This window comes from Aulonocara stuartgranti (assembly GCF_965226115.1).
Source record: "Aulonocara stuartgranti genome assembly, chromosome: 20".
NCBI lineage: Eukaryota > Metazoa > Chordata > Actinopteri > Cichliformes > Cichlidae > Aulonocara > Aulonocara stuartgranti.
Window position 1 is genome coordinate 25,793,928 of NC_138956.1, and position 24,304 is coordinate 25,818,231.

Here is a 24,304-nt window from a genome sequence, read left to right on the forward strand (position 1 = left end):
AAAGTTCAAAATATACGTTAACTGTATGTTAACCATAACATATGGTTATGAAACCTTCAGGTCACTATTGATTCCTCTGATTTCATCATCAGGTGCACATTCTCGGAGTAGGGCTGGCTGTTCACGAGAAACTGGTGCATCCAGAGATGCGTCCTCTGCACAAAAAGCTTGTGGACCAGTTCCACATGATGAGAACAGGCTTACACCACGTGAGTAGAGTGACACGTGACTCAAACTATACGCCAAGTGTGTTTCAGTGCATTAAGTTTATAAGTAAGTGTATGCGTGAGCAGTGTAAATATTCAGAGCAGTATATGGTTGGGTCCCAGCAGGGTCTGCCTGGCGTGGATCGATTTGGACCTGCGGGGTGCCCAGGGGTTAATTCTCCCAGAGGCATCCTCTCCTCCCACAGCCACATGAGCCCTGAGAGCGTGCGGCTCATGCACAGACACAGGTCAGTCGTGGTGCTCTTCTAAGCTAGCTTAGAGATTCATTTGGTGTTTTAGCCTCATAATTTCCAAACCTTCAAAACAATACCCAGGGCAGCTGTATGAATTTATGCGCTATGTTATGACCGTGATGTGAATCTACAATGCAGTATGAGCCAAACTCTTGAAATTAACACCAAATGCCCTCTGAAATAAATCTGTACAGGCTGTAAAAGAGGCATAAAAATGCAAAATGATTAAACAAACACAGAGATAAATGTTTCAGTGATCTCAACCGTTATGTCTGTCCTGCAGTCCTCTAAACCTGCAGGGCTCGATCCGACACTCGTCCTCCTCCCTGTCCTCTCACACGTCGAGTGAGGCAGGAAACCTCGTCATCATGACCGACGGCCTGATGGGGGAGCACCCTGAGGAGGCATTACACATGCAGGTAGGAGTTGGATGACGTAAAAACGAACAAATACTGGTGGGAATGTGCTTCAGCTTGTAATAATTTGCGTTCTTTACAGAGTGCAACTCACATGAGATCCGATCTTTTGAGGATGTAAACTATAATCTAACTCTTTCACTTAATTGTTATTGTTTTGACGAACTTTTCTTTTCACAGCATTAATCATTGGTTTATTCTACAGAGTACAAAAGCACAAAAGACAAATAAAAGTTTTGTTTTGCAGCCAAGCCCTTCGTCCTCCAGCCTGAGCTCAATCCGCTCCAACTCTTCCCAGATTATTAACTCTGCCCCCTCAAGTGCCAGAGGTGAGGAACAAAGCAGAAAGTCACATCTGATAGTTACTACTGTATATTACCCATACTAACCATCCTGTAATAAGATGCTCACATAAATAAGCAACACTAGAAAGTAACAAGGCTGCAAAATTCTGCACTTTTATGACAACAAACATCTTTGTCTCTTACTTATTTGCAAATAGAAATCGTTTACTTGCGCGTCTTTTCTTTTGTCCAGGCTCTCCATCCTTACCCGATAAGGCCAAACACAACCGAGAAGTGATGATTCTGTTGCCGTCTCATCGCGAGAGAGCCAACAACTCCATGTACTACAACATGGCAGAGAATGGGCAGGTGGGGGAAATCTGCAGTCCCGTAATGCTGAATGAATATACAAACAAAAATGTGTTCTGTTTCTGTGTTTCTGATTCATTTTGTTCTTTTGCTTCATTTTATTTTTTCCAGAACAACCACATGCAGCGTGCCTTACTTCAGCAAGTTAGCCCCTGTAAGCCTTGTACTGATGTTCATATGACGCTACCAGAGAAAGGTAACATATATGAGCAGCAAACTAGCTATTTTGGTGCATAAGATGTTTGTGCTGTCTTAAAAAAAAGTTTTTGTATTCCCTTTCAGTCTTTCCCAACACTCCCAGTAGCTGGAGTCTGGATGGGGAGAACAGGGAGCAGATGACCTACATGCCAGCTTCTACCGGAGGGGTAATAATGCCCCCTGTCCCACCCAGGTCCTTCCCACCAGGTACTGTTTCATTTTACTTCACAGTTATGCTTATCGAGGATTTCAGGGAATCTGTTTGGTTAGGGTACTACTCCTCATTGTCTATAATGATCTGGACTTTGTGGGCTTTTATTTTTTTATTCCTTTTCCTGACTTGAACTTCTCTTCACAGGACATTTCCTGATGCACTGTGATGCATTTCACCAACAGAACAGCGACCCTCCTCCTGCCCTGCCTGTCCGTTCCCTCCGAAAGGTACAAGCTTAAGAAAAACATCATCCACTTTGAATTTATAATTTTGTATTTGCCTGTTGTAGCAAAAACCCTGCCACATTAGGGACATTAACGCACACACTGTCAGATATGGTGACTAGTGTGCTTGGTTTCTTTATTATTTACACACTTTTATCACCGTCTTTTCAGACAGAGCCGGAGCTTTTTCAGGGCGCCAGCCGCTGTAGATTTCTGGCTGCCAAACCAAGTTCTGTGCAGTCACCTCAGTCTCAGTGCGCTACTGCATAAGTAGAAGAGACATGATTAGATAAGGACTGACAGTTTCCAGCCAGCCTCTCTTGGCACGGTCTTCTAAACCTTCTACTCCACCCCTCCCCTGCATCTGAGCCAAAGACCACACCCTGCTACCACACCTGCTTTGTTCAGGACGCATGACTTTCAACACTGGCAAATGTTTACTTTGTTTATTTTGATCTTTTGATTATTTGAGGTTTCTCCTATCCTCGATCCACTTTTAGATATCATCTGTACTCTTTTCCCCATTAAGATGAAATTTGACAACAGCTCTAAAAAGCACCCAAGAGGGAAAAAGTTAAAAGAGATATCAAGCCGAAATGTAAACGTTAAATGTAAACAACATTACTTTAAAAAAAGACACCCATGACATCCTCTCTCTTTCTCTTTCTCTAGTCTCCTCTCCACCCAATCCCTGGCTCTCCTACCAGTCCTCAGTCTGCTTTGGGAGGCAGTAACTCCACTCTATCAGGCAGCGCCAGCAGCGGTGTCTCCTCCCTGAGTGAGAGTAACTTTGGGGGTCAGTATCCTGATCCTGGACCCATCAGGAACGATGCCTTGGAGCCTCTTCCAAGTCACCTGTGGTCCCCACCTGACGAGTACATGGCGTCTCCCTACATGCACATCCACTACGGCGGAGGAGAAATCGACTCCATGGACCCGGTTCGCCCTTTCCACTACCGCAGCCCTGCGTCACACCCGCACAACCACCCGCACCCTCACGCTCATGCCCACCCAGGGCTGGACAGCCACTCACATGGGCCACCAACTCACCACCACGCCCCTACTCATGGCCCTCATCACATCCCTTACCGCAGACCTCAGCCTCCAGCTGTTCCCCCCAAACCCTACTTGAGAGAGGGCTGCATTCCTGAGGAGGACCTGCCACCTCAACCCATCCCGCTCCCCCGCAGGATCTTCCATTCCCCTCATGGCCACAGAGAGGACCAGGGCAAACATGCCTGGGAGCAGTGCATCAGCGAGGAGCACGAGGAGACACAGTGATCTGAAACTCCAGCTCAGTTTACGTTAGAGCTTTCTTCTCCTTTTCTTCTTCCCTTCATTTGCACTGAGTAAAAGGAAGCGGTAGTAGAACAAGTCTAATGTGACGCAATGGAGCATGCTCGATTGTCATGTTCTGCGGTTTAACTTCAGTGCACATGAAGGAAAGGAACGAAGGAGCGAAGACGGTTGAAGCTACGGTTTGAGGCACAACCGCTGCCGCTGCTTCGTGTGGCCTCTTAGAATTAAAAGAAAAATATCTCTTGAACAATGGGATCAATTAACTTCTGTTCAAAAATTGATATTGATTGTACACAATTGTACAACTCGTCTGTGAGCATGTTTTTTTTTCCACTTGAGAATAATATGAAAACGGTTTTGTGAAACATGACGACCACGATCATAACCAACATGATCCCAGGTGCAGTATAAGCTGTGAACTCCCTTAATTTTGCTTTTCATGTCATTTCACAACACGAGGAAACTACAGAAGGTTATTAGTCACAGCGAGGTGACTTCTCTGCTTTAAATGCTTCATATATATGAATTCTTATTTTGATAAATTTGCTACATTATAGTGTTTTCAAAGGCTTACGTCCATTATGTTTTTTCAAAACACTGTTAAGTGCTCCTTAATAGTGAATCATATCAAATGCGCACTGTAATACGTGTTGCTGCTGGGCTGTCGCAAATCGCTGGTGTACTTGCAGCTCTCCTCTTGGACCAGCATCTCAAGGGACACGAACTTAAGTCACTGATGATTTCCCATCCGTACCATGCGTATGGAAACCCACGTGAATGTATTCAGATGAGATGTTCCTACTTGTATTGCACCAGCTGCAATCCTGGCTAATGTTTAAGTGCTTTAAGTTGAGTCTTTGTTGAAGACGTCTCTATTTGTCTCTTCTGTGTGACAAAGATATCTCGAGAGGAATGAAGGTGTTTGGGAGTCTGAAGGCAAACTGAGGACAGTTGACAGACAGGCCCCACACCTGTCAGCTTTCATGTTCACGGAGAATGAAGAACTGTCCACTTCACACCTGCTGGACTCCAAACTAACACCAACACCACTCTCTCGCCGTCATTTTCCTTCTCTGTGTATGGTTGTCAGACCATGTTGAGCAGTGAGGGCTGAACCTGGACAGCTGCAGTGGCAATTTTTGTTGCGCCTGACGACACTGTCGAGCCCACACGCCCCCCACCCATCCGCCCCAACTGCTCAGTGACCGGTCGAGGAGCCCACACAGACAGCATTGGAATCGCCTACCTGCCTTAAGTGCACTCAAATGCAGTTTGACCTCTCATCCGGACTGTGGGGAGCTCATGTAGTAACAGCCATTCTCCTTTTCACTTTCTTCACTGTAAACTCCCTGAAGGAAAAAAAAATAGAAAAAAAGAAGATATCTACCTAGTGATGTTTTTGTATGGTTTTGTCCCGCTTTGGTTTCAGATTGTTGTTTGGTTTGTAGCGCTAATATTTCTTATTCTGCCTGCGGCTCTTTCTCAATTACCTTCTGTTGTTTCAAAACTGATGACATGTTACACAAGAATGCTGAAGCCCGGACTGGCAGAAAGGTTTACTTTTACTGTGGGGCAGAAGGAACAGCGCTCTTTATCGTCCCGTGGGGGTTGGAAGGATATAGCTAATATTTTAACAATTACTTGTTTTCCTGGTTGTTTTTTGCAGGTGGATGCTTTGTGTTACTGTACATCAAGTTGTCAGCTGACTAGACAACATCTATTTTTGTATGTGAGATCATCAGTTGTGTGAACATATTTCAGAAACCGTACCGAGACAGAAGGCACTGAATAGGCTGCTGTACTTTGTATGGAGTTGAACATGAGGTCATTAGATCTGTAACGGCACGTGAGTATCTCTTGTGAGCTTGATGGCGTTGAGGATAACTGGTGACTGAAGTGATACTCAAAATATAGGTACAATAGAATTTTTCAATGTAAATTCTGTTATTGTACATACAGCAGTATTGTGAAATATTTTTGAGAATTATTGCAGAAACCCCCAAAAGGTTTATTGTTGTTTTGTGTATATACATGTACTCCAGAGATCAATGTAATTGATAAATATCTATAATCAGTGTTTGGAAAAGGACGAATCCATTAGACTGTGGCCGTCTCCACCGTTCTTGACTTGAGTCCTCTCATATAAATACTTTATACACTTTTCAATGTGCTTTCCTGTACATATGGTGTTAGCATGATCAAACAGTGTTTGGTTGTAAAAGTGGTTTTCCTACTCCCATAACTGCTGTGGTATGGAATTCATTAACAATGCCAAACATTAAAGACAATCTTTTATCAGCTCTAACTCTTCCTCGCTACCTTTTTCTGTACCGTGAAGGGTCACGCAGAATATTGAGTCGACAGTGGAGGGTGCTGTTTGTCACTGAATTACTGAGGCTGAGCGCTACAGTGGTAAGAATGCAGATATTTGTGCTATTTTCAGTTTTGCGAGTGTCTGTGCATAGATAACGGCATGCCACACATCCCCCGAGTCCACCACAACTGAAAGAAGAAGAAGAAAAAAGAAAATGTGACAGCTAAGTGACAGCTAGGGTCCCAGCTGTCACCAGCTCAAACTTCATGCTTTGATATTCTAATGCAACGTATCTGGTGTGTGGTAATGGAGCTGGAATATCAGTGGAGTTTATCTGTTCGTGTAAAGAAAGCATATTTCACAGTAAGCTATTGGCAAACCTTTAAATATATGGACTTTGACCTGTTTCAGACTATAAATGCTATAAAACTGTAACATAATCACATGATAGGTTTTTATAGTATACTAAGGGTCAAAGGGAATGGGTTAGTTAGAAATAGACTGCAGTCAGAGGCTAAAGTTGACGTGTTTGACCACAAGGGACAGCACCATATTTGGTGAAAAACAAATACTGCACATCAACACAAACACCTCATACAAGCTGTCCAGCATGGTGGTGAAGTGATGATCTTCTGGGCTTAGAACAGGAGCTGGACACCTTGCTGTTGTTGCGCTGACCACAAACTCCTCCGTACTTAAAGTGTTCTGGAGTCAAATGGTGGGTCATCTGTCAGGCAGCTAAAACCCAATACTGGGTCATGTAAGAGGACAAAGATTTCAAGTACAAGAACAAACAGAACAGCTGGAAAAGAAAAGAAAGTGTTGTAATGGTCAAAGTCAACCTGCCTGAAATGAGGTGGTGGGCCCTTAAGAGAGCTGTGCCTACACGAATGCCTGCAAACCCCATTGAACTGAAGCAAAGAAGAGTGGCCCAAAATTCCTCTACAATCATGTCAGAGACTGATCATACAGAAAATTGTTTTTTTGAGTTACTGCTGAAAAAGGTGCTCTGATTTGTCATTTGAAGGTGATTTTACAAGCATTATATCTTGGCATGTACTTGGATTTTAGGAGGTCCTAGAAAGAATAATATATAAACTCACAAATGATGTTACCATAGAGACAGAAGAGAAATTCAAGGACCTCAAAGATCAAGTTTTCTTTGTGTCATAATTTAGCTTCACTGTTTGCTGGACTTCAGCAGAAAGTCTATGAAACTGAGGCACTGGCTCTTTTTTTGTTTGCCTCTGAAAAGTGAATGCGTTTGGTAACAGTGAGAACTGCGCATTCATAGTGTCTCGCATATCCATGATGCAGTGACAGAAAAAAAACAAAACAGAAATAGTTAGGATGAAAGGATTGTAGCTGCCTCTCCTGAGGATGATGATGCTGTGGTGCATGCTGATGCAGATACAGATTTTTTTTTCCACAGCATCGCTGTGAATCCTCAGATCTTTTCTAGCTCCTAGCCATGTTAGTGCCCCTTTTTTCCCCCACACAAACCCCTCTGCCTTACAGTCTCTCTACACTTTGTCTCAAGGGACTTACAGAGCGCATTTTCTCTGCACAGAACGCCATGCAATTGTGCGCTTTTATACATGCACACTTACATGTGAGCACATTGCCCATCATGCCAGCAGAGCTCTTTTCTCCTCTGAGGTTGCACCGTCTCATTCTGCAGTTATTGTTTTGGGGCACATGAGCACAATAGTGTGAAACGAATCTCTCATCAGTTCTTGCAGCTAAAATGAGAACCTCCCATCTTGTTGTTATTTGAGAGAAAACCTAAATGTGGCGTTGTCTTGTTTTTGTGTGTGTGTGTGTGTGTGTGTGTGTGTGTGTGTGTGTGTGTGTGTGTGTGTGTGTGTGTGTGTGTACTGTTTCCTCCTGAAAATGAGTTTCTGCAAAGCTGCATCATTGCTCTTTGAATGCCTGTGAAGGAAATAGATAAAGCCACCATTAACAGGAACCAAAGACTTTTAATAAGTGAAACAATACTAATAAATAAAGATTAACCAAGTTGCACATTCAAAATAAATTCCAACAAAAAAGACATAACACTGAACAACGTAAAGTACAGTAATATAGCACAGATTATTTAAAAAAAAACAAAAAAACAAAAACAAAACACCCCCCAGACATTTACAAATTTTCTTAAAAACTTCAAGAGGCAAACGTAGACATTGTATAAAAGCATCATACAGTAGAGCATCTGTCATCTGAGTATAATTTACAAATTTATTGAGGATAAATACTTAGCTGATCTCTAACTTGAGACACACATGTAAACACTGGTAAACATGTGTGTCTCAGGTGAGACCTCAGCCCTTTTTTTTTTTTTATTGTTTTTTTGTGATCAATAACAGTGATGAGGTGACAATGAAAGCTGTCCATCAATTCATGGGTAACTCACAAATTATCTATAGTCGTAAATAACTTTTAATAGCTTTATCCACATCTCCATTGGTCTCGTCTCTGTTGGTGTGTCATAGAATAAAAGGCAAGAGCATCTCTGCCAGCGGATATGGCTACATCAGGGGTTTGTGAAAGAACACTGCAGCTGTCCTTCATCTGACTCTGCGCACGGAGCTCAGAGGCTTCATCAGTAGGGAGCGAACTTCTGTCTCTCTGGCTTTTTGATGCAGTTGGCTGAAGAGATTTTGGCTGTGTAGGCAGCCAGAGTGGTGTGGGAGGGTGCTGCAGTGACGGCTACGGCTGGGGCCGGGCTGGACAAAGTCAGAAAGGGGACGGACTTCACCCCCAGCAGCCCGGAGAGGGGCATGGCACCGTACGGAGCTCCCAGAACATGAGCTGGGGTCAGGGTGCTCACGGCAGCCAGGGTGGGTGCAGGAGAAGCAGCTGGGGAGGCTGGCTGGGTGAAGGCCATGTTGAGGTCAACTGGACTTCCCATGCTGGCTGCCTGGGCTGTAGATTTGGCTGTCTCTAAACTATGATAGGAAAAAAAGAAAAGAAAAGAGAGTCGTGAAGATTAGAGGATTATTCTGTTGCTGCAACACTGGGGGAAGTTTCTGGAAAATCATTAAAGGGGAACTCCACCAAAGTTACTTATTGTAGTTTGTTTGCAGGTCTTGGAGAGCATTAATGCATGTGTGGGAAAAAAGAAAAGCTTTTTGTGGCTCCAGAGGGAACTACGTTACATTATAACAGATTTACTGGAAGTGATGCCTTTTAAGTCAGCGTCCGTTAGAGGTTAAAGAACGCAAATGTGAAAATAAGAAGAATCAGAGGGCATGAAAACCAAGTGTTGGAAATACCCACTGCCCTCTTAAAACCCTGCCTCTTGCCCTATGTCAGCTGGGGAAGGCTCCAAGCTCCTGTGACCATGAAGTGGAAGGAAATGGATGAATGAAGATGTTAATATTGCAAGTCTATAAGGCGGCCTCCACCATTTGATAAAAAAAATCTTTGTCAGGGAGTGTATCATTTGTTCCATTTGATTTGTCTCCCATAACTTTTTGAACTAGTTGTTTTACAGGTTTGAGCGACTTCACTGTGATCCACTTTATTGCTGCAGTAGCTGTTAGCAGTATTCTTTAATATCTCACCCTCAATATAGTATTTGTTTATGACGTGACAAACATAAGTGAGTACGATCACCAGTATATGGCCCAAATTTTCTTCAACACTTGTTCAACTTTGCTGGAATATCTTTTGCCCCCGTTACTGGTATCCAGAAAAATCTCCTGGCTACCTGTCATTTGACTCCCTCTATGTATTGTAGTTGGTTATCAGGTGCAATCGAGTACATACTGTATATAAACTTTTTTTTTTATCATTGTTGACACCTTTTTGTCACTGCTAGCATATGTTTTACACAGAAAGAAATGCGGTTTGAGGAACACCAAAAAATAATGAGGCAAAGCTGATCTGAATCAGTTACAAGAATTAAAGTGGGAATGTTTTTGTATTTTTTCCTCTTTTTTTTTTTTGAATTGTTAAAAGCAAGAACTGATAACTACATTTAATGCAGATTAATTTCCTTCCTTATGGTCTTATATAGAAGAAAAGCTAATTTAAAAAAAAACATGTCAGAGCATAGCAATGCCTGAATTCCAACAAGACATTACTATCCAGCACACAACACAGACTTGCTCTTACTCATTCTTCATACCAGCAGCACCTCATTACCACTTATAGCACAGCCTTTGACCCTTTTAAGTCGGTGCTTTTCTGTCAGGCCTGTGCTTGCAATGATTCATTAGATGGCTGTGTGTGTCACTGGGCCTTACCAGGAGGTAATGAGGTACTGGGCCAGGTTGATGCTCACTGGTGTTCCTGTGATAGTGACATGGCGATCGCTTGTCCCGTCCAGCTGGCTCCCGATTTTAATCTGAGCTCCTGACACCTGCCTGATCTCGTTGATCTTAGTGCCCTGACGACCAATGATCGAGCCAATCAGCTGCGGGAGGACAGAGTTGAGACAGATCAGGTCAGTTTGATGGAAAAATTAATTACTACGTAGATATACAGAATCTGGGGGGTTTAATAAATCATTTGACTGAACGCAGCGTTTTCCCACTGTCGGCTCTGTTGTGCTGATCAAAGTGATTCTGACAAAGGGGGCAAAGGAGAGGGAACACTATGAAAACTGCACTGCTGTTGAGCTGACTTAATGCAGCCCACTTCAAATATTGCAATTACATTGTTTGTCTTCACTGGATTGGTCATTCATCATGCATGTCAAACCTCCTCCCCCCCTCTGGCGGGTCTCCCTTAATTGCTACTGTGTGCGCACTGGTAAAAGAGACGAGAGAAGGCACATTTGCCTCTCATTAATCTGAGTGGCTAAAAGGTTATTGATTCCTCAGAGTGGTGATGACTTCCCAAACAAATCACTTCCCAAACACACGCCAGCTAGATGCATCTCTGCACTAATGGAAAACATAATGGGAAAATAACTCAAATATATAATATACAGTCCCATTGGCTTGAGTGTTCTCTCTGCTGAGAGCAGATTAGACAATGACACGAGTTTTATTGCATTCCAAAATACATTATCACTTTTGTTTTGCTTTCATTACCTGCACCCTTGGCCATTAGTGACAATATTCAGCAGAGCCAAAGCTCGGGGCAACAGCTCAAGTGCAGGGTGTCAAGGCTCAGGCGACAGGGTTATGCTGCCAAATATATTGCGAGTGGGCCAGACAGTGATGAAGTACTTGTAGTAAGTGAGTGTGCAGGAAGTTTAACAGTGGCTGACGTATAGGCAGAAGTACACAACACACACGCGCGCACACACACACACTAACACAATGTCCTCCCTCCATTTTACATTCCTTTCCTGAGAAGTAAGCAGCCTGTTCCACAATGTCTGATCTGTCACACAGCGACCTGGTTGCTCTGCCTGGCTATTATTGGCTCCGCAGTTTATTTAGAAGGGGAGAGATACACAGAGAGTGGCCAGCCTAGAGAGCAACTCTAGAAACAATGCTCCCTACAGAGCTCAAATCACAGATAACATCTCTACCCCACTGAGACTAAAAATCATGGGCCTTTTACACCAGCTTGCCCACACACATCTTTGTGTGAACAAACTGGGAAAAAAGAACAAAAAAAAAAAAAATCGGATAATTAAACTTTTGGGCTTTTTAAAAAGCTGTTATTTTAATAAACAGTAATGTTACACAATGCTCGTCGTCCTCACTTGTAAGTGGCCTATATTTTGTTGGTTTACTGCTGAGGCAGTCGTTTGAAAGGACACAAGAAGAGGGATGGGATGGCAAAGGTGCAGCCATTTTTCTTCTGGCTAAATCTTCCTTCCACCGCAGAACTACTGTATACTGCTGACTGGGTGTAAGCAGTTTCTGAATACATCTGTGTGTGCGTGCAACTCTCCTTCGGCGTTCAGTGTGCGAGCACAGAGCAGGATTGTGAGGCCGGAGTGTGGCCGGCCTGGGCTGAAGAGGCTCAGTCATAGCTGTAAGTCCTCTCTTCTGGAACAATGGTTGGAGCTTACAGCTGTCCCTGTCACGTATAGCACTGGACTCCCTCATACCTCTGATGCGTTGTGCTGCTCGCCATGCGGGGGGTTTACATGGGGGAAGAAATGCCTTCAGGCATTTTAGAAATGTTGTTTCAGGGATGTGGCTTTATCCTATACAGTTAAGCGAACCCTTGAGTAACCAGTCCAGTTCTTCCTTTTTTCTTGTTTTCAACAAAGACAGCAGAGTTAAAGTTATTTTTATTCCCTTTTTTATTGCCAAAACACACACCTAGAGGAGTATTTCGACACCGCCATGTGGTTAGATACTCAGTAGCTTTTATGACTGTTTTATTCCTGCTTCAGTCACTTCATCAGCACCTTTTTTAAAAAAAGAAATTTAAACTCCAGCCTTATGGTTGAATTTTCAGAGCAACATTTCATTATTGTGAATAATCATGCTTCAGGATAATTAAATGTTCAATTATAAATGACCTCATTACAATTTCAACTTTCAACCCCACCCCACCCACCCACCTACCTACACACACACACACACACACACACACACACACACACACACACACACACACACACAAATATCCCAGAGCAGGCCATCTGACCAAAATGACCAAACTAATAGTGAATTTAAAGATAAATGTGTGTCTTGCATTTTCATCTCTCAGATTGGAGAGGCATTTCATCAAACCCTGGTGGAGGCTAAGTGGAGAGGGAAAGGATCTTTGTCTGTTTCCTTATTGGCTGTTTTGACAGCAGACAGCTTCTAAGTAGGTCAGGGAACATGAGAGGATTTACTGAACACTCACGGGAGTCCCTCTAAGACATTGCAACTGCAGCCCAGACAATAATGCGAAAGGATCCATATCAGCTCAAAATCCCTTTAACCTTGGGTTAGTCCGAGGTTAAAATAACGCGGATAATTAGTAAGTCGTAAGCATGTCTCTCGTCTCTTTTGAAGTCACGCCAGATGTCTTTGCAGTCGCAGCCAGTCACCTGCTTCGGTGCTGCGTACATGTGAGCTGAGCGTCGGCTTCCTGTTGTTTTTGCTGTCGCTCAAATGGGACAATATAAACAGCATAAAGAACAAAAACACAAAGATCGACTTGCTTTTCCTTACATCATTGGGAATAAGCAGCTCCTGAGACGTCTGAGAGTTTGAGTCCATGCCTGATAAGAGAGAAAATACACGCATCAACTGAATACAACTGAACTGAAATATCATTCGGCTCTTTTAGTTAGCAGAGCCATACAAAAACACCATTGAGATAGAGAAGAAACCCTTTCAGCTGCAAACTGCCAGATATAGTAAAGCATTTAATTTCCATTTTAATGGGCTGATGTTTAACACAGCACTCATTCTTTTCTTTCCCCTAGTTCTCTGACTGCGCACAACGTATCGTTTCACTTAATAGTTTCTCTCTCACACTAGGAGATATAAGAAAGCTACAAAGCCCCCCCTCTCCTCGCTTCTGACTGACAAAAGCTCACAATCAACGCAGATAAAAACAGCTGGCATTTATTTCTGATGTCTAAACACAGGTTAGCAATCTGAAATTAAGAAAGCAATGATTAAAATGCCTGCAATACACACCGGGTATGACAGCTGAAGCAGGCTGGGCAATAGGACTCAGGCCTTGCTGCACTGAGAGCTGATGTAGCTTGGCCAGCTTTAAAACAAAGAGGAAGAACTTGATTGTACACAAAACCACAAACCATTCATGTAATATTAAAATTTTAACACATCCATCAAATGGTCATACCTCTGAGTGTGGAATGCCATATTGGTTTTGCAAAGTGTAGGCCTGAAAAAGAGCATCGTACATTAGGTAAATTACAGCAATAAAAACGTCGCACACAAGCAATAAATCTGCAGCCGCTTAATGGAAGTGCTTCGCTGTCAATGCGTGCCTTTTTCTGATAAGTAAAATTAAATGATAATAAGAGAACCAACTGATCGCACTTTTACCAAAAATAAATAAATAAATAAAAACTAAATTCACTTGTATTGATTCAAGCAATGCAAACACTCTGCATCCATCATGAGCAATATAATTTGTCTGTTTGTCAAGGAAATCACATAAAAATGCTCGGCCAAAGATCCTGAAAGATGGTGAAGAATGAACACACAAAGAAGCCATTAAATGTAGGATACCAGCCACTGACCTTGGTGGATGACAGTGCAGTGCTTTCCTTTGGGGACTTTCTGATTTTTGTTTTGTTTGCCCACGTTTAGAAATATCTACTCCTGAGACGTCAGAATTTGACTTGTGGTGCTCAGTGCATTAAGATGACTTATAAAACATTCATCAGGACATATCTATATGGGCAGTGTACCTTTACTCTTGGTAGTCCACAGGATTACATAAGGACTACTTCATCAGTTTTAAACATTTATATTAAAAATTGTGGTTGACTATTGTGAGAAACTGACACAGAGTTAAAAAATACAAGACTTCTAAAGCCTTGGACCTAGCTGAGATTGCCTTTACCTCTTCATTGTTTGGCCTCCACTGCTCTCCTAATAAAACTAGTTTTCCACCCTCTCTTTTGAATGTATATGAAGCAAAAATACTGAAGTGGAACCTTCTCATTGCCACAAACTTGGCTTGCACATTTTGTGAAAGGGACAAAATGACCAGTGGGCATTATTATAAACAAAAAAGGAATACGAATGAATGTTTTACTCATTATGAGAGGACATTTCTAAACAAATGCAATCTAAAATGTAATCTACTTTGGTTGCCAAAAAGCCATTTACAGACAAAAAAACGACAGTATCCCGACGTGCTGGCAAACCTCCAGCAAAGTCTCATGAACTAGCGATTGCATATAACAGGAAATTTAAACAGAGTAGTTTAATTTTGAGGAAAGATTACGTCGTAAACACTCATGTCAACTCCAATAAAGTTTTAAACGAAATCTGCATTATAACTAGATTTTACAGCGGGGCTCTCTGAGAAACAGAAGTACGGCATTATTTTTTTTTTTTTTTAGCAACACTACTGAGACATGTCAGAAAAGCTTTTAAAATTAAGTGTGTTTTCGAGCTCTGGGACCTCAAATAGAAGATTAGGGTTAAAGGCAACGGTTTAACTGCTTTAAACTGCACAAAGATTCCTTTTCTCTACATTGCAGCAGTCTGATAACAGGCACCCGAAACCTGAAATGTCTTAAAACCAGGGCAAGAAAACATATATGGAAGATAACCACTGAAAGTCAAAATTAAAATCATTTTTTTACTTGATTTGTGTGAAGTGATCCTTTAGACAATTAGCTAAACCCAAGTATTTCTTATAGAAATATTTTTTGTGAAATCCTAACAATACTAAATGTAAAAGTCATTGTACTTGCTGTCTCATTCTAACCCTAACAAACTGAAATAATAGCATATGATCATTAATATTAGTGTAAAGCTTTCTTCTTCCCATTTTCATCCATCTATCCATCCATCTATCTATGGGGTGCTGTGCAGCCCTCCCTCAGTATAGTTACAGCTCGACCAGACAGCACTTAGCTTAACTCGATTCTGCCTGACGCCAGCGGTCTGGCTGCTATTACCAGTTCATCCTATAAGGTCATAAACTGGAGAGGCGAGCTCATCTTTACAATGCATCAATACATTGGAGGCTCTATTTATATAGGAAAGCATACACAAACCACAAATTCACTGCAATAATCCTACCAGCTAGAGCACAAGTCATTTCAATTGGGAACTCTTTATATTTCATGAGCCACAGTTAGATTTTGTTTTGTTTTGTGAGTGTGATGGTATCGTGTTTCAGGAGGGGTTATAGCTCTTATGACAGGCCAGAACAATAGCTGCAGCTTACACTCAGCTGTTGTTTTTAATACCTCATGCCATATGATGGAGTGTGTAACTCTGGGCATACCACACAACCCCTCTGCTCACTCACCACGCAAACCATCGCAGCCCTGACACTAATTTGTGCGCTCCACATTGGAATCCAAGACCAGCGTTTGAATCCTGGAGAGATTTTTTTTTCTGTTTGTATTATTGCCCAGTTACCTGCTGGAGGTCCAGGCCACCCTGTGCGACTGAGTACAGAGGGTGGGGTGCAAATTCTGATGCCTCAAACACCTACAAAAACACAAGAGAAAAGGAGACGAGCAAAAAATAAAAATATGTCCTGGAGCTTATTACCCAAATATTTCATGTTTTGCAAGTTCTGCCATTGTTTTTGAATTGACAGTGATGACTCGTGGGTGTCTGTGCTCACCAGCTGAAACCTTTACTGGTAAATATGATGCAAAAATAATGAGTAGGAAAAAAAAAACCACATTTCTTTTTTTGCCTTTGGCTTTAGCTATAGAATTAGGCCTGAGATGGGCTCTCAAGGCTCCATTTCTGACACCTTGCCACACCTAACAGGCTTATAGGCTATGACTCATCCACAGACCCTTTCCCATTCCACTTCATTTTCTCCTCTGACAAATTATACAAACATCCCTTATCACCGTACTGCCTTCATTAAAGATATCTCCGAGCGACCAGGATCACGCCCCGGGTTTAATTTGATAGCCTATTATGAAGAATATCAAAAACACAAAGCCATTCCATAAATTGACCGTAGTCTGTGGCTGCACAAACTGTGTAGGAACTGCTGACAGCTATGCAGAATATCTGGCTGCTGTAGCCAGAGGAGACGGCAGGTCTCCAGTCTCACTTGCTAATCTTGTGACTCGCTCCATGGGAGGGTAGATATCTGTCCCTTTCTCAAACAGCAGCATATATACAGTACTTCTCAATCCCACCCTCATGCACACACATAAAAGAACTGATCCCCCACTGAGGACCCTCTGCATGAGTCTTGTTTCAACACCTGGGTTAGCGTCCAAGGTTGTCTGAGATCCAAGACGTCCAAGTGAAGAACAATGCAGTGAATGGAAACACCTCCTCCACACACTTTCCAATAACCATTATGCTTTAAACAATCATATATTTCCATGCAACGCAGACTCGAATGCTAATTCAGCTGTTCTTAGACTATAATGGCACAGAGAGAGTGGCAGCCTTTAAGATTAACAAACAAAGCCAGCATCTAGGTGCCAAAAAAAGAGCGTTTCCCTTTGTGGTAGGGTTAATGAGGGTTACCGATATAGGAATTTCAAGACCGATAGCGATACCTGGTGATTTATAAATATGATATTTTTATCCAACACAAACCGATTTCCCTAACATTTGTTAGGGAAATCGTTAGGGAAATAAATACTCGCCCAGGCGAGTATTTATTTACTCGCCTGGGCTGCTGGTTGTTTGCGGTGCTTCAAACTTGCAGAGTCGCCTCTGGTGGATAAACTATGTAACGTCAACACTCATAATATGGTTGAAGGGTGTTTCCCCAATTATCTATTCTTTATTTAAAAATTGTATTTATTAGCAGTCATAAAAGCAGATGTTCACCACTTTGGTTCATTTTCCACACATCCTAGTAACTTGAATTTTCCTCTTGCACCACAGTGATGACATTTTCCCCCTCATAGCAAAATATCTTGACAACAATTCTTTCATTTACGAGGAATCATGGAAGACTGTGCCTGGTTTCTCACCATCAGGTCACATTTTATTCTGGTCCAGTACTTCTAGACCCTCAGTTCCTCCCCCTCAAATATCACGAGTGTTTTAGACTAAATTGGACATTTTAGCATGTTAAACTGAGAGGATAAAAGGATCTGTCGCACTGAATCTTGCTACCCTGCATTGTGACAACCTTGCTAGTCATGAAAATGTGTTTTCTGTTCCCATAGAAACAAATTGATTAACTTTTTGCTAATTCAACTCCTGGTGTAACCCCCAGTAAACCCACTATATCTGTAAAGGTGGATTCACCCCATCTTTTGAGAATCACTGTGCTACTCTATCACAGATAAGTTAATCAGTGCGTGAGGTAAAATCTTATTTTCTCACCTGGTTTCCTGCAATGAGGAGAGCAGCTGGTGAGGGGCTTGGTCGATAGGGGATGGTTGCACCCTTTGGGGGAGACTAAGGAGTCAAAAATAGGCCATGAGGTCAGAGAAAGCAAGATAAGCTTTTTACCATGAATAAATCTTTTAGACGTGGATAAGCTTTACACAGCTAGTCTGAAATAAAATCAGCGATGGCGCCGAAGCCTGAAAAATGAAGTGCAAATGGTGTTAAACTCCCTGCAACATTAAAACACAATAACAGTTAATGATGAGCTAAACTGCTAATGACAGTGACATTATTCCCAGCCTTATTTTTCTTTTGATAATATTAGTCATTCATTGAATAAATGAAGTAGTCTAGTGAGCACTTTTTGTGGATAATAGCTTTGAGCTTTAGTGTGTGTCAGAGCTCAAGGCTTTGCTAAGGTTCGCCCTCTGGATAAATCAACCATCCACTGACATTTGAAGATAAAATTCTTCAAACACTAAAAAGAAAAGGAGATTATGCACTGAACATGACACTGTATATCTTATCAAGTAACTGCAGTGTTGGCAATACTGTTTTGGGGTTGAAAATGTAGAGCAGTCACAGCAATTTTTTTTTTTGTATAACTTTGCATAATTTAAATCTTTGAGCCAAAAGCAAGGCGCCACTGGTACAGAATCCTAATGAAACTCGCAAGCCTTTGAAGAAAGCCCTGGAAAACTGGATCAAACTAGCAATTAGTCAGTCAGGTCCAGCTGCGATGCTAAAACAAAAAGGACTTGTGCACTCCCATGAACACACAGGGTGAAACTGTGCTTGGGGTTGTTTTCCTCTCATCTCCTCCTCGGTTTTCTCAAGAGAGCTGTTGTCTAAAGGTGGACAGATTTTGCTGCAGGCCTGTTAGTTTTCTGTTAGCTGACTAGTGCCCTCTGCGAGAACGCTGTCCTCTGACCTGAGACAGGCACCTTTCGACTTTATCCAATGTCTTGCGAGGCGAATTACAGAAGGTTCAAACAATAGAGAAACTGAGCATTTTCTGTGCTGCATTTAAGGATTTACCCTGCTTAAAAAGGCATTCATTTCTGCTCCAGTGAAACAGACAATAACAGACAGCATGCTGATGAAATAAAAGCATGCATGTGAGCTGCAGGAGCAGCGCAATGACAAAATATCAGCAATGTGTTGGTGCATGGAGGAAGGAGAGGAATGGTATACTTCCTACCTCCAGGATTACTGTGCAGATGAGCTTGACACACTGGATTACAGAGTCCTGATTCCCAGATATCGTCACACCTCGCTCAGTTGAGTTGGGTAGCAAATCCCCTGCTACCTGTATCTGAGCTCCGGTGCTCTGCAAATGATAGGGTTTTTAGAAAAAAAACATAGCTTGATCCTAAAGATAAGGTGAGTTGCGATTACACTGCCACAGCTTCTTTTTGTCCCCCTCTGAGCTGGATTTGCTGACATTATATTTCTCCACCCCTACTGAAAACCAGCTGCACTGTGACGTGCTAAACGTCAAATTGCGACAAAAAAAAACATCCACTTCTACAATTACAAGATGCCACACTCCTAATTGTAGCTGATGTATCACTAATACAGCATGCCTGACGGCAAAGAGTGCCGGTTGAGTTAAAACTTTTTAAGCTTTATCTACACTTGCTGATATCGACCTATTTCTGGAGGCGATCGTTGAAACACACAAATCACCATTGTCTTTGTAACTGATGGGTCCTGTGGCAACCAAACAAAACAACAGAAACAAGTTTAGGAGATGAACAAGACAGCGGAATCCATCTAACCGCAGAAAATCACCTGGATGCCATTACTGGGGAAGGTTAAGCTAAAATGAGCGACATTCTATTTGTAGATTGGTACAGAGCTACAGTTAAGGAGTCAGATGTCTCTGGCAATGGATCTGATACGTTTAATCCTAACGTTTCAACTGGGCCTGAATGCAGTCAGGAGTTTTTCCTGTTGTCACTGCTGAGTCACGGCCTATGTCGTGTTAAGTAAATATATCTGGGCTTGACTGTTTCATCAATTTTCTGCACTTATGGACAAACTTCACAACCCGAAAAGTAAATAGTTCATATTAACAGTGTTCACTTGTGTTTTTAGGTGAAACGCACCAAGAGCTATCAGATACATTGCTATTAAACTACAGAAAAAATGTCACTTCGGTGACTTCCTTCGTTTTCACAGAACATTTTAAGGTGAACATTTCATATCTCTAATATTATGTTTTATGATCGAATACAAATAAAACAAATTGGCTCGGCTACATTCAAATGGCAAAACGGGGTTCATGTTTTCAGTAACTAATATCATTTTCTCTGAGTTGGTGTTTATGATATCAAATTGATCCTCACAGTGAAGTTAACACAGGTGTTAGTTGTAATAACTGAATATAAATTGCTGTTTATTTGACATATGAATGCATTTACCCTCCAAATCAAGATGAAAAACATTTGCAATTCCTCTGATAACAGTTTAGAAATGCTACATATTTAATGCTTTTTTTTAGATTTTATGTAAAAAACAAAACAAAACAGTTTTTTTTTGAGGATTCAGATTTTTTTTAAGGTTTGTAATACCTGAACATACCTTTTATGAATACATGTATGAAAACTGTAACTGAAAATAATCAACTACAATAATTTGTCTGAAGTTGTAGACTTTTCATAAAAACTAGTGTCCAGCAAATAACAATTTCTTTACCACACTGAATTATTTATAACTTCAACATATACCATGCATATGATATTACTGCAGGCATAATATCATATGCATGGTATGCCTGAATTTTTACATCATGTGGCTTATACACAACACATTAATATGCATGAAAGAGAAACATTTTGATATGTTTTACTCAATTATATGTCAGATTGAGAAATACATTACTTTTCCAAGATGATAGCCACACTGTGTTATTTAAAATTGATCTGCATACAAAAATAAAGAAAATAAGTTTATTGTGTGAACTGCAACAGCTGGTAAGTGTAACAACCATTCTAATTTATTATTTGTGTAAACGCCACAAATTTTTACACCTTATTTAAGAAAATGATAAAGTAGCAGAAACAATTATTAAAAAAATGTTTAATTATTTAAAGAAATTGCCAATAATTTATAGCTTTTGGCTGTTTGCCTTTGCCTGACAGGTCCTCAGATTCTTATCAGCCTCAGTTGCTCTGTGTTTATTGCTAATTAGCAGAAAATAGATAAAATAGAAATTCCAACTATAATGTTTTTTTCATTAAATATGCCAACCTGTTATCACTAGTTGCAGCTAATTACACTGTTCTTATTGAAGTAGCATACTTGAACTGTAAATGCAGCAATTCTAAATTAGAGTTTCTACTATATAAAATGCATGTGGGCAATTATGCAGCCTGCTAAAAACCAGAAAAAAAATGTAGAAGAAAATATCACTCCCTTCTAGGTACAGCTTCTTTTCTAGGAGATTCATTCTGTCAATATTTCAAATATGAACCTTTCTGTGAAGTGTGGGCATGGAGCATGGACTGGATTTGTGTTCTGGGTGCTCACCTCCCTGATCTCCTTTATCTTGGCCCCTCCCTTCCCGATGAGGGAGCCACACTGGCTGGCAGGGATGACCAGCCGGAGGGTAACCGGTGGCTTGGAGCTGATGGTGCCGTTGGCCACCAGTGCAGTTAAGTCCTGGAGGGAGATTTAGAAAAAAAGCAAAAATGGTTTTGAGAGTCAACAATAAAGCACAAGAAGGAAGAGAGGATCTAGGAGTATGGGTCAAGGAAGACAGAGACTGAACGCAGCTCATTTTACCAGTCAGTTTTGGATTCATAGCATCATTAGCATTACATCCCAGTCTAAAACTATGACACCAGTGAAGACAATATAATCATGGTTTGGGCTGGACCAGATATAGTGCAGCCAAACGTAATTACTGCTGCATCAACAGGAATCCAACAACAGAAAAAGCCAGTGGGATCCACACAGGAAGTGTCAGGTGTGAGGCAGATAGAGTAAAGAGCAATCCATCATCTGCACCTTATTAACCTCCGTCTCTGCATCTCTATGTTCCTGTATTGGGGTGGAGCAAAGTCCTGGAGTTAAATCGTTAGATTAGGCATGAAAAAGTTTTTTCTTTTGTAGATTTAATAAAAGGCTCCATGTTTAAGGGAAATGTAATGTGAGGATATGTTTTTCTTTTTTTTGTTCAGTTAGCATTCTTGAAACTCGTGTTTTAAAATACATTTTTTAAAATAAATCTATGATTCCTTGAGAAATATCCTTATTTACCTCAGGACTTCACTCAACATAGTTCAGGTTATTATTTTAACATTTTGAGTTAATAACTTGAAATTTTGAGGCAATAACCCAAAATCTGGTCTTGCAAAAAAAATTCTTTCCTTCCATTCATCCCCATTTCCTTTCCTTGCTGTAGATGACAGCTCAGTTGTTTCCTTAAGGAAACAATATCACCTGAATAACAAGCCTTAGCCAAAGTTAAACATTCAAACTTTTAGAGTAAATGCGTTCATATGCCTTTCTTATCAACATACGCTGCTTTGAAAGTGAGCAGAAACTGGATTTTGAGACTGAGTTGATGAGTGTTTTTATAGTGCAGGTAGCAAAACATCCATCTGATCTGCTGTGGGTGGAGATCGAGGTATAAATTAATGAACAGTGTCTCTCTGTGAAGCTTTGAAATGTAAATATGCTTCCCATCAGAGTTCAACCAACAGCAAATCTGACAGAATGCAAAACATGCAGCTTGACTTGAATGGTTTGCACTCGGGCCAGTCTGTAAAATCAGCAGTTTGCCATAAAAGGGGACAGCATGTGTGTGTAGCCTTATGGGATTTTACTCATGAAGAAAACTGTATAATATGTCTAATATCGCTCAACTTTAAAATTTGAAAAGCATATTCTGGTGTGCCTCTTGTGAATCTCTGCTCCGCGTCTATATTTATCAAGGCAGATCGGGCTCTCTGACGTCTCGTCTCATTAGAAGATGCACACACGGCTCATCTGTACAATCACAAGACTCTCGGCGTCATTCTCTTGATTTGATCTAAAAATACGAGCCACATCTTAACAAGTGTGAACGTTTTGATACTTTCCATAGAGAAGAGAGGCTCTTAAAGCAAAATTGGTGGAATTAAGATGGCTGGTTATACAAGCGCTGCTCACACAAAGGGTTCCTCAGCTTAAATCCCCAAAGCATATTGTGCTGCTGGTGGGGTAAGGGCTCTAATACAGAGAGATTATGTGGCTTTTATGCATGCTGTGCTTCAACACCTGAAAACAAATTACATGTATGAAAGTGTAGCGAATTTCCTGATCATTAGATCACTGCATTTGCACAAATGTGGCAGCAGCTGGGGAAAACATGAGCTATAAATCACGTGAGCATAAAACTCACACAACTGATCAACAGCCAAACTGGAAATGAGTGAGGTCGAGCCGCTCTGTAATCACAAACTGTTGAGACAGAAACAAAAGCGTATACTAATAGTCAGTGGCCCAAATTTATACTATTTCCCTTTTGGTTTTAATTAAAAGTGTCAGACATACAATAACTCAGCTATGGTGGAAGCAGTGCACAGTGGGTCAGCCAACATGTTGCCATGGAAACTCAGGCGTTTCAGGGTGAGTGTGAAAGATCTTTAATGAATACTGCACTGTGCTCCCAGCCAGAGTATGTTTACTGAAGGCTGCCGACCTGAGCAGAGAGCACCTGTTCCGTTGCTCGTATCTGCTGCGACGCTAAATCACAGCGAAGGCGGCTCTCATTCCACCATATTAATTAGCACTTTGATAGACAGCCACCTTGGGGATTAATAGCATGAAGAAACTGCCGTACTTCACCTATAGATGACGAGAAGTGTACGACACATTCTCATTAATGAGTACAAATTAGCAACATTTTCCTCTTTTAGTACCCGGACGGTTCATAGCACTCCAGAAAAGCATAAAGAAAATAACAGGAAGGAAATATAAATGATAGATGTAATCCAACAGCTTGCTGCACGTCATTTATAACGACATTCTTGCAAAGGTCTGAATGGTTTCGCAACAGCAGTTACATCCACCTATTCAAGATTTTCCTCTGCAGAGTAATCTAATATGAAAGCACATCAAGAGCTATGCAATATAGTCAGTTTTTTTTCCCCTTCCATCACTGCAGTTTAGAGTATAATCGATAGCGATAAAAGCACATTAGTGGTAAAGCAGAGATGAAGCACAGGAAATGATTTCTTGTACTAATGTGACGAAATGGCTTCTTTCACTTTTTCCAGGTTCAGCAAACAAGATGTTATGGCTTCACTAAGAATTAGACAACTTCAAAAGGCAAACTGCACACATTTTCTGATTTCAGGTTGGTCTCCTACATGACAAACCTTCATATGCATGCAACTATTGTAAAATAAATACATGAACTCATTTCATCTGAGTGTCACAGCAATGAATAACAGGCCTCATTTTAGCTTACAAACCTCTTAATATATACATAGTGCTGTATTACCCCAACAGAGCACTTGGCTGTCAGAGAGCAGGCTCATTGTCTGTAAAACTCCCTGCTGCTAAGACTGCTGGGAGACTTCCCATGATGCACTGAAGATTCTCCTCCTCTCCCTTCGTCTCACCCCCTGTGTCTATAG

The 24,304-nt window shown here is 41.3% G+C and overlaps 2 protein-coding genes across 8 annotated transcripts in view; one reads left to right on the forward strand and one right to left on the reverse strand.

Moving 5' to 3' along the window:
* Positions 1-5,757, forward strand: part of LOC309696861 (dedicator of cytokinesis protein 3-like) — a 55,409-nt gene extending 49,652 nt beyond the window's left edge. For 2 of the 6 annotated variants that reach the window (XM_082518331.1, XM_082518334.1), the window contains 9 exons: positions 93-209; positions 312-454; positions 744-879; positions 1,124-1,205; positions 1,414-1,529; positions 1,641-1,725; positions 1,812-1,934; positions 2,086-2,168; positions 2,838-5,757. In XM_082518331.1, the coding sequence (XP_082374457.1) occupies positions 93-209; positions 312-454; positions 744-879; positions 1,124-1,205; positions 1,414-1,529; positions 1,641-1,725; positions 1,812-1,934; positions 2,086-2,168; positions 2,838-3,446 (1,494 nt within the window). In that variant the 3' untranslated portion in view covers positions 3,447-5,757. The remainder of the gene's footprint in view (positions 1-92; positions 210-311; positions 455-743; positions 880-1,123; positions 1,206-1,413; positions 1,530-1,640; positions 1,726-1,811; positions 1,935-2,085; positions 2,169-2,837) is intronic. The other 4 variants (XM_082518332.1, XM_082518335.1, XM_082518333.1 and 1 more) reach the window with 2 other exon arrangements.
* A 2,288-nt stretch (positions 5,758-8,045) lies between these two features.
* LOC309697265 (poly(rC)-binding protein 4-like) overlaps positions 8,046-24,304 on the reverse strand; it is a 34,768-nt gene continuing 18,509 nt past the window's right edge. For both annotated transcript variants that reach the window (XM_082519042.1, XM_082519041.1), the window contains exons 6-14: positions 21,207-21,338; positions 18,874-19,002; positions 17,667-17,741; positions 15,768-15,839; positions 13,501-13,542; positions 13,332-13,407; positions 12,858-12,907; positions 10,029-10,198; positions 8,046-8,726 (exon numbers count right to left, since the gene is read on the reverse strand). In XM_082519042.1, the coding sequence (XP_082375168.1) occupies positions 8,381-8,726; positions 10,029-10,198; positions 12,858-12,907; positions 13,332-13,407; positions 13,501-13,542; positions 15,768-15,839; positions 17,667-17,741; positions 18,874-19,002; positions 21,207-21,338 (1,092 nt within the window). In that variant the 3' untranslated portion in view covers positions 8,046-8,380. The remainder of the gene's footprint in view (positions 8,727-10,028; positions 10,199-12,857; positions 12,908-13,331; positions 13,408-13,500; positions 13,543-15,767; positions 15,840-17,666; positions 17,742-18,873; positions 19,003-21,206; positions 21,339-24,304) is intronic.